The following is a 10,904-nucleotide window of genomic DNA, read 5'->3' on the forward strand; positions in this document are numbered from 1 at the left end:
TATTTTCTCAGAAATGGTATGAAATAGTAACTGTTTCATTGCTTATTTAGTAATATTTATTAATTGTTTATCATAAACACATGTGTCCTTTGCAGAGGAGCGAATCCCATAATGCTCTGCAGCAAAATACGAACAAGATACAACATTATTTTACTGTCATTAATCTACTATTATAGTATTTATTATTATTTTGAGTTGGCTTTTATTTTCAGATTTTCAATGTAATTTTAGTTTAAGTTTTGTTGTGCTTTGTAATGTTTAATACTTTTTTTGTATTTCATATTTAGCTTTCATTCATTTCATTTCAGTTAGTCGTCAAAGCAACATTTAGATTTTTCATCATAATAAAGTTTCTTTTATTTTTTTATCATTATTTATTTATTTGTTTGTCTGTTTTTCAGTCGTTTTACATCAAATATGACATTTATGCATTTTCTCAGAAAATACATTCTCACTTTTTTCTTTTTTTACTTTTTATTGTTTATTTAGTAACATTTATTTTATAATAATAATTTAATTTCAAAGAACAAAAGCATGTTTTTAGTTGAAACTAACAACAGCGGATGAATTAAATGAGAGAAATGTTGAATCTTAATCTGAAAGCCAGAAACAAACCCTTGCTAACCTCAGATATCCGCCGTCGAAGGTGACTAGCAGCCCTTCTCTCCAGTAGATGGTCTGACTGATCACCGTACTGTGGTTCCTCGGGCTCTTCGTGACCCTCTTGGTCTCCAATGCCTGTTACGAAAAATCACAAAGACATTTTACAGTCATGGAAATCAGTCGACTGAAACACGGCCTCAACGACACTTTCACCTGAGGACTCATGTAAGGAATCATTAAGAAACACAGATGCAAGCAGCATCTACATGGTTAAACCTCCAATGGGATACTGAATGACTCACTGAGCAGATTTGATCGCTTTATAACTTTTTACCAATAGGTGGCACTACACATGTGCATGACATCCTCAAGAAAGAGTGTGTGTCAATAGACAAAAGCTCTGCAGAGATAATGACTCACTTCCTGTTTGGTGTCTCCACCAGCAAAACTGTTAAGGCTTTTCTGAAGAATAAAATCCAGTAACTCAATCTGTGTGGTTTTGTCTTTGTCTGTGTGTGACCTGAACCAATTTTGGTGAAGATTCAACAAACACTGTAAGAGGAAAAGTGAGGACAAAAATAAATAAATATATATATATATATATATGCAAAACCGGTATAATAATAATTTAATATTTACAGTCATACTATACATAAAATACACAAAGCTGTATAAATAAAATAATATATTATTTCTTAAATACTTGCTTTTTAATTTTACAGAAACATATAACAAATCTTGTTTATTTTTATTTAAAAACAACAGTAATATAATACAATGTAATATTATATTATAATACATATTGTATTATAATTTTTTATTTTATAATATATCTTATTTTGTACAATAAATATAATATAATGTAAAATAATATTATGATTATAGTCATAGTCAATTAATAACATTTTGCTTAATAGTTTTAACAACAATAATACAGATAATATAATATAGAATTGTCATAGTTATACTATAAACAAAACTATCATAGTTATTATATTTTTCTTAAATATATTTTTATTTTATAGATATATTTTTTTAAATATAATATTTTGTAAAAACCAAAAAACACCCATGTTAAATTAATAAATAAATAAATATCAGCAAAATGGCAATAATATTTTTTTCTGTGCTTTAGCCTAATTTTGCCACAGGGCTATTTGGGGGAGATGAGACTGCGAAAGCATGCAAAGCGTCTTAAGATGAGCTTTCATTGGCTGCTGAAGCATGGTCAGCGTGTGTCTCTAATTCTCCGTTTGCAATGACTGCAGTTCTGACTTTAGCTGGTCATCTCAGGATGTGTGATTACCTGCACGTCCATCTGCTTCAAACTGATTAGCATCCTGGCTATAAAGCGCTCCCAGAATCCCGCAGGAACAAAGCTCATCTTGAAATGCAGCTGGATGGAGTTGTTGCTCTGCTGCCGAAAGCCGATGTCCAGGGCAGGTTTGGGGGCAAAGGTGCGGCAACAGATAACTATGAAGAGAAGAAAGAATTTACGAAACTCCATACATATGAAGAATATGTTATGCATACGATGCATGTTACTAAAACAGTATTATTACATATTAAAACATTCACTATAAAAATATGCATTTGCAGAAAAATAAGTAAATATACATTTCATATGGGTTAAAATATATATTAAAAGTTAAGAAGAATAGAAATAGAAATGCAAAACAAAAAAATAAAATATTATTACTATATATTATAACATTAATAAATAAATTAATTAAATTAAAACTCAATACTTAATTTAGTTCATAATATGCATTAACGTTAAGAATACAACACAAAACCAGTCTCAAGTGTCAATTTTTTTTTATTTCGACATTGAGATTAATACATAATCTGAAGCTGAATAAATAAGCTTTCCATTGATGTATGGTTTATTTAAAAGGGGAATATTTGGCCGAGATACAACTATTTGGAAATCTGGAATCTGAGGGTGCAAAAAAATCGAAATATTGAGAAAATCACTTATAAAGTTGTTCAAATTATTTTTTTAGCCATGCATATTACTAATCAAAAACTAAGTTTTGATATATTTACAGTAGGAAATTTACAAAATCTCTTCCTGGAACATGATCTTTACTTAATATCAAAATGATTTTTGGCATAAAAACAATGTATTTTTAGCTATTGCTACAAATATACCCCAGGGTCACATGTACATCACGTATATATAAATTGTATGTATATTCTAGCATTTTTTTCACAGTTAGTCATGCAATAAAAAACATTTAAAACCCAATACTTCAAATGGATTCAAACACTCGGAGAGCCACACGGCGTCCAGGAAGTAGAGCTTACACAAGCCATGACTGGAGCCGGTCTCCATCAGGAAACTGATCGCTGTGAGATCCACAGAGAAAACCGCTGTAATGCAGCTCTCACATTACAGAAGTCACACCAAGAAGTCACCTACAGGAATCCATCGGAGGAACTGTCAATTAAATAACAACATGGGGTTTTTGACACAATGTCAAAACATTATTACAAGAAAATATGTGACCCTTGACCACAAAACCAGTCACAAGGGTCATTTTATTATTAAGATTAATACATCATGAATAAATAAGCTTTCCAATGATGTATGGTCTGTTAGGATAATATTTGGATGAGATACAACTATTTGAAAATCTGGAAAATGAGGGTGCATAAAAATCGAAATATTGAGAAAATCGCCTTTAATTCTTAGCAATGCATATTAAAAATCAAAAGTTAGGTTTTATCTTCATGGAACATGATCTTTACTTAATATCTTAATGATTTTGGCATAAACTAAAAATCTATCATTTTTGACCCATACAATGTTTTTTTGGGGGGCTGTTGCTACAAATATCCCCCAGAGACGTAAGACTGTGCTCCAGGGACACTTAGATTATTAAAATGACATCTTGTTATTATGACATAACTGAGAGGGAAAATAATATATGTTGCACCAGTGTGCCACTGTAAGAAATAAACCCCAGATGCACAGATATAGAAAACTAGAATAATAATAATTACATAACTAATGTGCCGGGCAATTCTTATATTTCTTATTATGTATATAAAGATTTTGTCATGCTCACAATTTACTAATTGAAATAGAAATTAAAACATGAACATATAGAACAGCTTTTTATTTCAGCTATTTTCTCATTTTAATTTGGTTTGATGTACTAAAATAACTCAAATGAAAATGAAAGAAACATTAAAAGCTATATAGACATAATGAAAACAAAACTACTAAAAATGACACACACACACAAATCACTTACAATTTAAGACAAAAAAATTAATAAAAAACAGAATTGGAAAAATATGAACTGTTTAATAGTTGCTTAAATGGAGTCAATAAAATAAAATAAATATAATTAAATAAAAATGCAATGCATATAAATACTTTTACTTAAGTAAAGAAAATAAACATAAATATGTACTTTAAAGAATAATAATATTTTTAAAAAATATTGACGTATAATAAAACATATAATGATATATTTTAAAACATTAGTTTTTGAAATTATTTATAGAAGCTGCACTACCTCTCTGACCATTGAATAAATGAATAAATATATGTTAGTTAATTAAGAACAGAAATATAAAGATATGCATCTTAAAAATAACCATATATTTCTTCCAGAAAGTTGGAGACAACATCCGTCTGAAAAAGAGCTGAAGCTGTGGATGATTGTGTTGAACAGAGGAAGAAGAGAACAAACTGGAGCCACAGCAGTGTCAGCAGGATCCAAGCACTGCAGAGAAGATTGGGACATGTGTTTTTACACCATCCACAACTACAGCATATTCTTTAGGACATTTAGACAACTATTCACAACAAGTTAACACAACACCTTCTTGCTCAAAAGGTGCCTCACCAAAACCAAATTTTCATTCAGATTTAGATACAATATGCTTATTATTCCATATAAAACATCTGTTCGCTGAGAAATTATGTTTCTAAATTAAACTCCAGGAGAGAAGCGTTTGTTTGTGAAAACTGGAAAACTTTATCAGAAGTTTAGAAATGTTGTAGTTACAAAACAGAAGAAAATGAAGACGTCCAACCTGAGCAGAAATTGTCAGGATCTTGGTAAGGGAGGAACTCAGGTGCAGACAGGATTCAACACAAAAGGGTTTATTAAATACAAAAAGGGAAAACAAAAACCCACGAGGGGGAAAACAAGGGCTAGGGTAAGGACTAAATAACCAAACAAGACAGGGCTGACCAGATAAAGACACTAAACACTAACTATAAACAAACACTCACGGTATACAGGATACAATCACAGTCACCAGTGTGGAACACATCTGAGAAGCACATAAGTAACACAAAGAACCGACGCAAGACAGAGCACACTAGGAGATCTAAATAGGGGTACTAATCAAGCCACGACAGGTGTTATAGATAGGACAATCAAGACACGACTAGGTTAACAAGGGGGGCGGGGCAAGGGAACGAGACAACACAAGCACATGGCCCAAAGACAAGGCCATGCGCTTGTACACAAAACATGGGTCTGTCATGATCCTGCCTCAAGACTAGGAAAAAAAAATCAAGGACACGAGGGCAGAATCATGACAGAACCCCTCCCTTAAGGAGCGGCTTCCAGACGCTCCTCAAGGGAACATCAAACACGGGACACGACTGACATGACAGACTGGGATACAGACACAAACCAACAGGACATGACAAATAACAACAAAGGCAAACAGGAGTACACAACGGCAGGGTTGGGGTGACAAATCAAAAAAAACAAACAGGGAAGGGGAGGGGGCGGGACCACAAAGTTCATGGGGGACAGACCAGGGCGGGTGGGAGGGGTAGGAATCCTAGGAGGACAGGACGAAGGCTGACGACGGGGGGTACGGGCAGGTCTGGGTGGTGAGGGACGGGGAGGGGTCTCGGGACAACTGACAGGGGACATGACTGGACCAGACAAGGGACGCGGGACAACACTTACGGGACGTGGGGAGACGACATCTACTGGACACGGGGGGACCACAGGACACGGGGCCACATCAACAGGACACGGGGAGACAACGGCTGGACACGGGGAGACAACGGCTGGACACGGGGAGACAACGGCTACTGGACACGGGGGGACAACGGCTACTGGACACGGGGGGACAACGGCTACTGGACACGGGGGGACCACATCTACTGGACACGGGGGGACCACATCTACTGGACACGGGGGGACCACATCTACTGGACACGGGGGGACCACATCTACTGGACATGGGGGGACCACATCTACTGGACACGGGGGGACCACATCAACGGGACACGGGACCACATCAACAGGACACGGGGAGACAACGGCTGGACATTTGGGACTTCTGGGGACAGGGTCAGGGGACAAGACAGGACTGACGGGGATTTCTAAAATTTGGACAAGACGGGACAAATAATCAGAAAATGCTTTAGCAGCTAGGACAATTGGCATCTCCTTATGAGATGAAACCGACTGTACAAGAGTCTTAGCTGCAGAGTCGGCCGCGGCTCTCTCCTCCGCTCTCACGACTGCCGACTTGCATACAGCTTTCTTTCCCGGCTCGGGCACGCTAGCGCTCACCGCTGCTGACTCGGACACGCTCACTGCTGCTGGCTCGGGCACGCTCACTGCTGCTGGCTCGGGCACGCTCACTGCTGCTGGCTCGGGCACGCTCACTGCTGCTGGCTCGGGCACGCTCACTGCTGCTGGCTCGGGCACGCTCACTGCTGCTGGCTCGGGCACGCTCACTGCTGCTGGCTCGGGCACGCCAGCGCTCTCCGCTACTGGCTCGGGCAAGCTCACCGCTGCTGGGTCGGGCACGCCAGCGCTCACCGCTGCTGGCACGGGCACGCCAGCGCTCACCGCTGCTGGCACGGGCACGCCAGCGCTCACCGCTGCTGGCACGGGAGGAAACGGGGTCACAGGACCGGCAGGCCCCCTCTTCCTCCTCTTCCTCCTTGGGCGCGGTGCAGAGACCACAGCTGGGTCAGAGGCGGGTTGGGGGAGTTCGGTCTCTGGCAGGGCTGACTCCGACGATTCCGAGGCAGACTCCCACGATAACCGTCTCCCTCGTTTCATGGGGAGACTGCTGGCTGAGGAGGGCACCTCAGGACTCTGGGAGGGGCTTGCCTGACCCCCCAGGGTTGCCACGGCCAGGACACGACCCTCCGGGATCGCCGGCAGCTGGGTAGGTGTGGACCTCTGGGGCTCCTCCTCTCGCCCGCTCGCTCCGGAACGACCTCCCCTGGTCCCCCGGAACACCACAAGGCGAGAGCCCTCAAAACAACCTCGCTGGCTGGCTGATGCCATCCAGTATTGCCTCCTGTCTGCTGAGTTCCTTGGTCGTCGGTTCATTCTGTCAGGATCTTGGTAAGGGAGGAACTCAGGTGCAGACAGGATTCAACACAAAAGGGTTTATTAAATACAAAAAGGGAAAACAAAAACCCACGAGGGGGAAAACAAGGGCTAGGGTAAGGACTAAATAACCAAACAAGACAGGGCTGACCAGATAAAGACACTAAACACTAACTATAAACAAACACTCACGGTATACAGGATACAATCACAGTCACCAGTGTGGAACACATCTGAGAAGCACATAAGTAACACAAAGAACCGACGCAAGACAGAGCACACTAGGAGATCTAAATAGGGGTACTAATCAAGCCACGACAGGTGTTATAGATAGGACAATCAAGACACGACTAGGTTAACAAGGGGGGCGGGGCAAGGGAACGAGACAACACAAGCACATGGCCCAAAGACAAGGCCATGCGCTTGTACACAAAACATGGGTCTGTCATGATCCTGCCTCAAGACTAGGAAAAAAATCAAGGACACGAGGGCAGAATCATGACAGAAATACAATGAGGAATAATCTTCATAAACTAGTTGTTGTTCTGTTTTAATCGTTTGATCCAGTTTACTTTAAAAGTATTATTAAGAGAGCTAAAGTCCAAGAAGTTCAATCCTCCATTTTCAGTTGATTTCTTCATATAATGGGTTTTATTTCTCCATAAAAGACTGAAAAGCATATTGTCAGCAGTCTTGTAAATACTATTGTTGACTGCTGGAGAAAGAGCTGTATATGTGAGTCTTGAGATGTCCTCAAAGAGAAGTCTCTTAGTAAACACTGATTCAATTTGTTCTTCATCTTATCAATAACAGAGCAAATATTGAGCTCACATCTTCTCTCTTCATCCTTTACAATCTTTAGACCTAAATATGAGATTTCAGTTTTTATAGGGACACCACAGATAGATGGTGAATCACACAGCTTAAGAGACATTAATTCACACTTATTAATATTGAAATGAAGAGCTGAAGCTTTAGAGGAGATCTGAATAATATGAAGAACATCTTTTAAACAGAGAGTGGTGTGATGTGCTGATTGGCTGATGGTGATGATGTCATCTCAGCTGTGATTCCTCTTAAAGTCTGTGTTTAACAGAATCAGACAGTAGTTGTGAACAGAGGAAGAACAGTGTGTGTTTTATCACACAGATGCTTTCTGTCTTCACTTCTAGATTTAGTTTTATTAAGACTATCTCAGAAATCATTCGTATCTTCATTAAATCTAGATTCATAAAGAGAGCTATAGAAGGATGAACAATAACCAGCAATAGATCTCGGCTCGTGTGTTAATATACCATTAATATTAAAATCTGAAACTCTGTTTTTAAATCACTTTTTTCTAATTGAAGAAAATAATCTGAATTGTGTTCCCCTTCTCCATCATCTCTGTCTGGATCTAATGAAGGCCCTCGGCTCTCATTTATTAATATCATCGAAGTGCTTTTGAAGAGAATTAGTTCAATGTTTTCATCGTCAGAGAAAATAGAGCGAGATCTTTGAGTGAGACTGTCATCTTTCAAATCATATTTTCTTCTTCATATTTCCTGGCACTGACTAATACACCAGTTATTACAATAATCATAACTCAGATGAGCTAAATTCAGATAATGTTCAATCAAGCTGTGAATGGTCATCTGAACAGATTGGGTGTCCAGAACTGAATGATTAAGTTTCCACACGGATGGTCGGATGATGCTGTGAGATTGCTACAGAGTTTGTTGGGATTACATGTTGAGTTTTTCGTGTGCGTCATTAACGATTGTAAGAGTTGTTTATTTGTTATTCATCTTAATATTGTGATCTGATATGTTATAATAATTACATATTTCTTCAGTTATGAAAGAAATTCTGTATATTCTATATTTGTGGGTTCTCACGTTTAGTCGTGTGGACTCAGCAGTTACACACATCGACTTAGATCACACACGTACACATCACGAATCTCACGAATATTACAAGTATTGTCAGTACTTCACACGTCCAGCGTGTCACTACATTTACAAGTGTGAATAATTAGTACATACTGTTGTTAAACAATATATTGAGTGAATCCTAATTTAAGTCTCTGTCCTTTTTACTCCTCTCTTGGTCACTGGACATTAATGAGGTATTCAGCCTTCTAAAGTGATTGGTAATCAGTGCATCGTACAGTCTCTAATACAGAATTTATAGACTAGAACAGCTTTATTGCTGTACTTTGAGATCTAGTATACACACTTACAAACAGTTCTAGTGCACATGTGAACAAATATGCACAGAACTACCAAGTTACATATTTACATTATTTTTACTGTTACACTGCAATCTGTACAAATAAAACAAATGTATCCCTTATCAGCTAATCTACAGCTTCATGCCGTTCTTCAGTTATCAGTTGATGTAGTGTCAGGGTTGAAGTTAAAATACGCTCAGTCTACTGTAAATCCATGGCTTTATCAGATCTGGTCTCGAGGAGGATGAGCAGAATTCTGCCTCTTTCTTTTAGGTTGGAAAGGCAGCAGGTTAAAAATTATATTCAGCATCTATACACTGATAGGAAAATAACTAATGATTTTAAGATAATTCCAGATTTTTGTGCTTTAATGAGCGTCTCACCTGGTTCAGATGAGACAGTAAATGGCAGGTGGAGTGATGGAGCGTCTCATCCGTGTCTCTCGATCATTTCCAGGATGATGCTGTGGTCTTCTCCATCCTCACAACACACACCAGTCTGCAGACATTCAGATCCTGCAAAAATACACACACACAATACAAAAGTAATTTTAACAGCATAATGGCATCTGATCTCAGTATCAGACAAATAACAAAATGATCTTACTTTATCCTTTTTTTCAGGTTTTCCCTTTTTTCACAAATGTCACCTTTCCTTGCAGGTCCTGCTCCACCACAAAAGATCTGCAGCAAATGCACAGAAATCAAGAATCAGAAAAGTGCTGTAATAGTGGTTTAAAATTAAACTGAAGATTTAAAATGATATATTGATGACTGTAGTGTTCTCACTGAGAGTCTTGATGGCATCATTCCTCCATCAGTGTCTCTGCAGCAGATAAACACACGTGTGTCTCATCTGTCCCTGTAACATCCAGACAAGAGTCCGTCTCCTCTGTCATTTATCTCTGATATAATGCATCTACATGTGGAGCTAGTTACTGATGACAGAAAAGAAACAGTGGACTTCACATGGGCCTTTCTTCATAGATCTTTAGAAAACAGGAAGGAGGAAGTGATGTCATCAGTCTGATTAAAAAAAAAAAAAAAAATAACAGATTTTTGTTAAACGGTAACTCCAGTGACAACTCCAGCATTTTGTTTTATTACTGTATGCTATTTATATCATATATTTGATAGTTATCAATACATTATTGTATTTTAAATGGTAGAAAAACAGTTTTTGAAAACAGCACTTTCCCTCTGTACACGGCTGTGGGACGAGCAGTTTTGTGCTGTTCAGAATTCTTTATAATTAATTAACAAACATTGCCACATGGATGGCGCAAGAAGGTCTAATTGTTCAAATAACATTGTTTTATTTTAAAATATTAAAAACTGTAATAATGAGTTTTTCAATTGTAATATTTCTGTAAAGGCTTGGGACAGAGAAATGGATGTTTCTGGAGAATGACCCATGGATGGTTAGTTATGCATTAAACAATGTGTTTTTATGTAGATCACAGATAGGGGTTAGATTAAGCCAGGATTCAGCCATAGTTCAATTAGGACATTTAAGTAGCTTCAAATAATGAGTCAGTTTAAGCTCCTACAGCCCAGACCTGTATTTTAGTTTGGGACTAGTCTTGTCTGTGAAACCAGGAGATAGCCTCTTTACTCCTTTATCTTATATATTGTTTTCTAATATTCTCTCCGTTGTCTCTCCACACAAGCGTCCTTCTCGACAACAACATCTCGTTCTGACATCTCGCGTGGTTCTGTGAGATGTGGACAGCTTCATGTTATTTCTCTCTC

General features: G+C 38.3%; 1 protein-coding gene across 1 annotated transcript; it reads right to left on the minus strand.

Moving 5' to 3' along the window:
• Positions 1-418: 418 nt before the first annotated feature.
• Positions 419-2,941, minus strand: LOC127934572 (leucine-rich repeat serine/threonine-protein kinase 1-like). The gene is made up of 3 exons (XM_052532373.1): positions 2,875-2,941; positions 1,910-2,076; positions 419-738 (listed from the first exon to the last, which is right to left on the minus strand). Exons 1-3 carry the CDS (start codon positions 2,939-2,941, stop codon positions 592-594), a joined length of 381 nt encoding a protein of 126 aa, XP_052388333.1. The 3' UTR covers positions 419-591.
• Between the last annotated feature and the right edge of the window lie 7,963 nt (positions 2,942-10,904).

This window comes from Carassius gibelio, chromosome A1 (genome assembly GCF_023724105.1).
Source record: "Carassius gibelio isolate Cgi1373 ecotype wild population from Czech Republic chromosome A1, carGib1.2-hapl.c, whole genome shotgun sequence".
Classification (NCBI taxonomy): domain Eukaryota; kingdom Metazoa; phylum Chordata; class Actinopteri; order Cypriniformes; family Cyprinidae; genus Carassius; species Carassius gibelio.

Coding starts and splice junctions, on each gene's coding strand:
- LOC127934572 (XM_052532373.1), bottom strand. CDS start 2,941: ATGGAGACCGGCTCCAGTCATGGCTTGTGTAAGCTCTACTTCCTGGAC. Junction 2,077..2,874: donor CGCCGTGTGGCTCTCCGAGT/GTTTGAATCCAT, acceptor TTCTCTTCATAG/TTATCTGTTGCCGCACCTTT. Junction 739..1,909: donor TGAAGCAGATGGACGTGCAG/GTAATCACACAT, acceptor TTTTCGTAACAG/GCATTGGAGACCAAGAGGGT.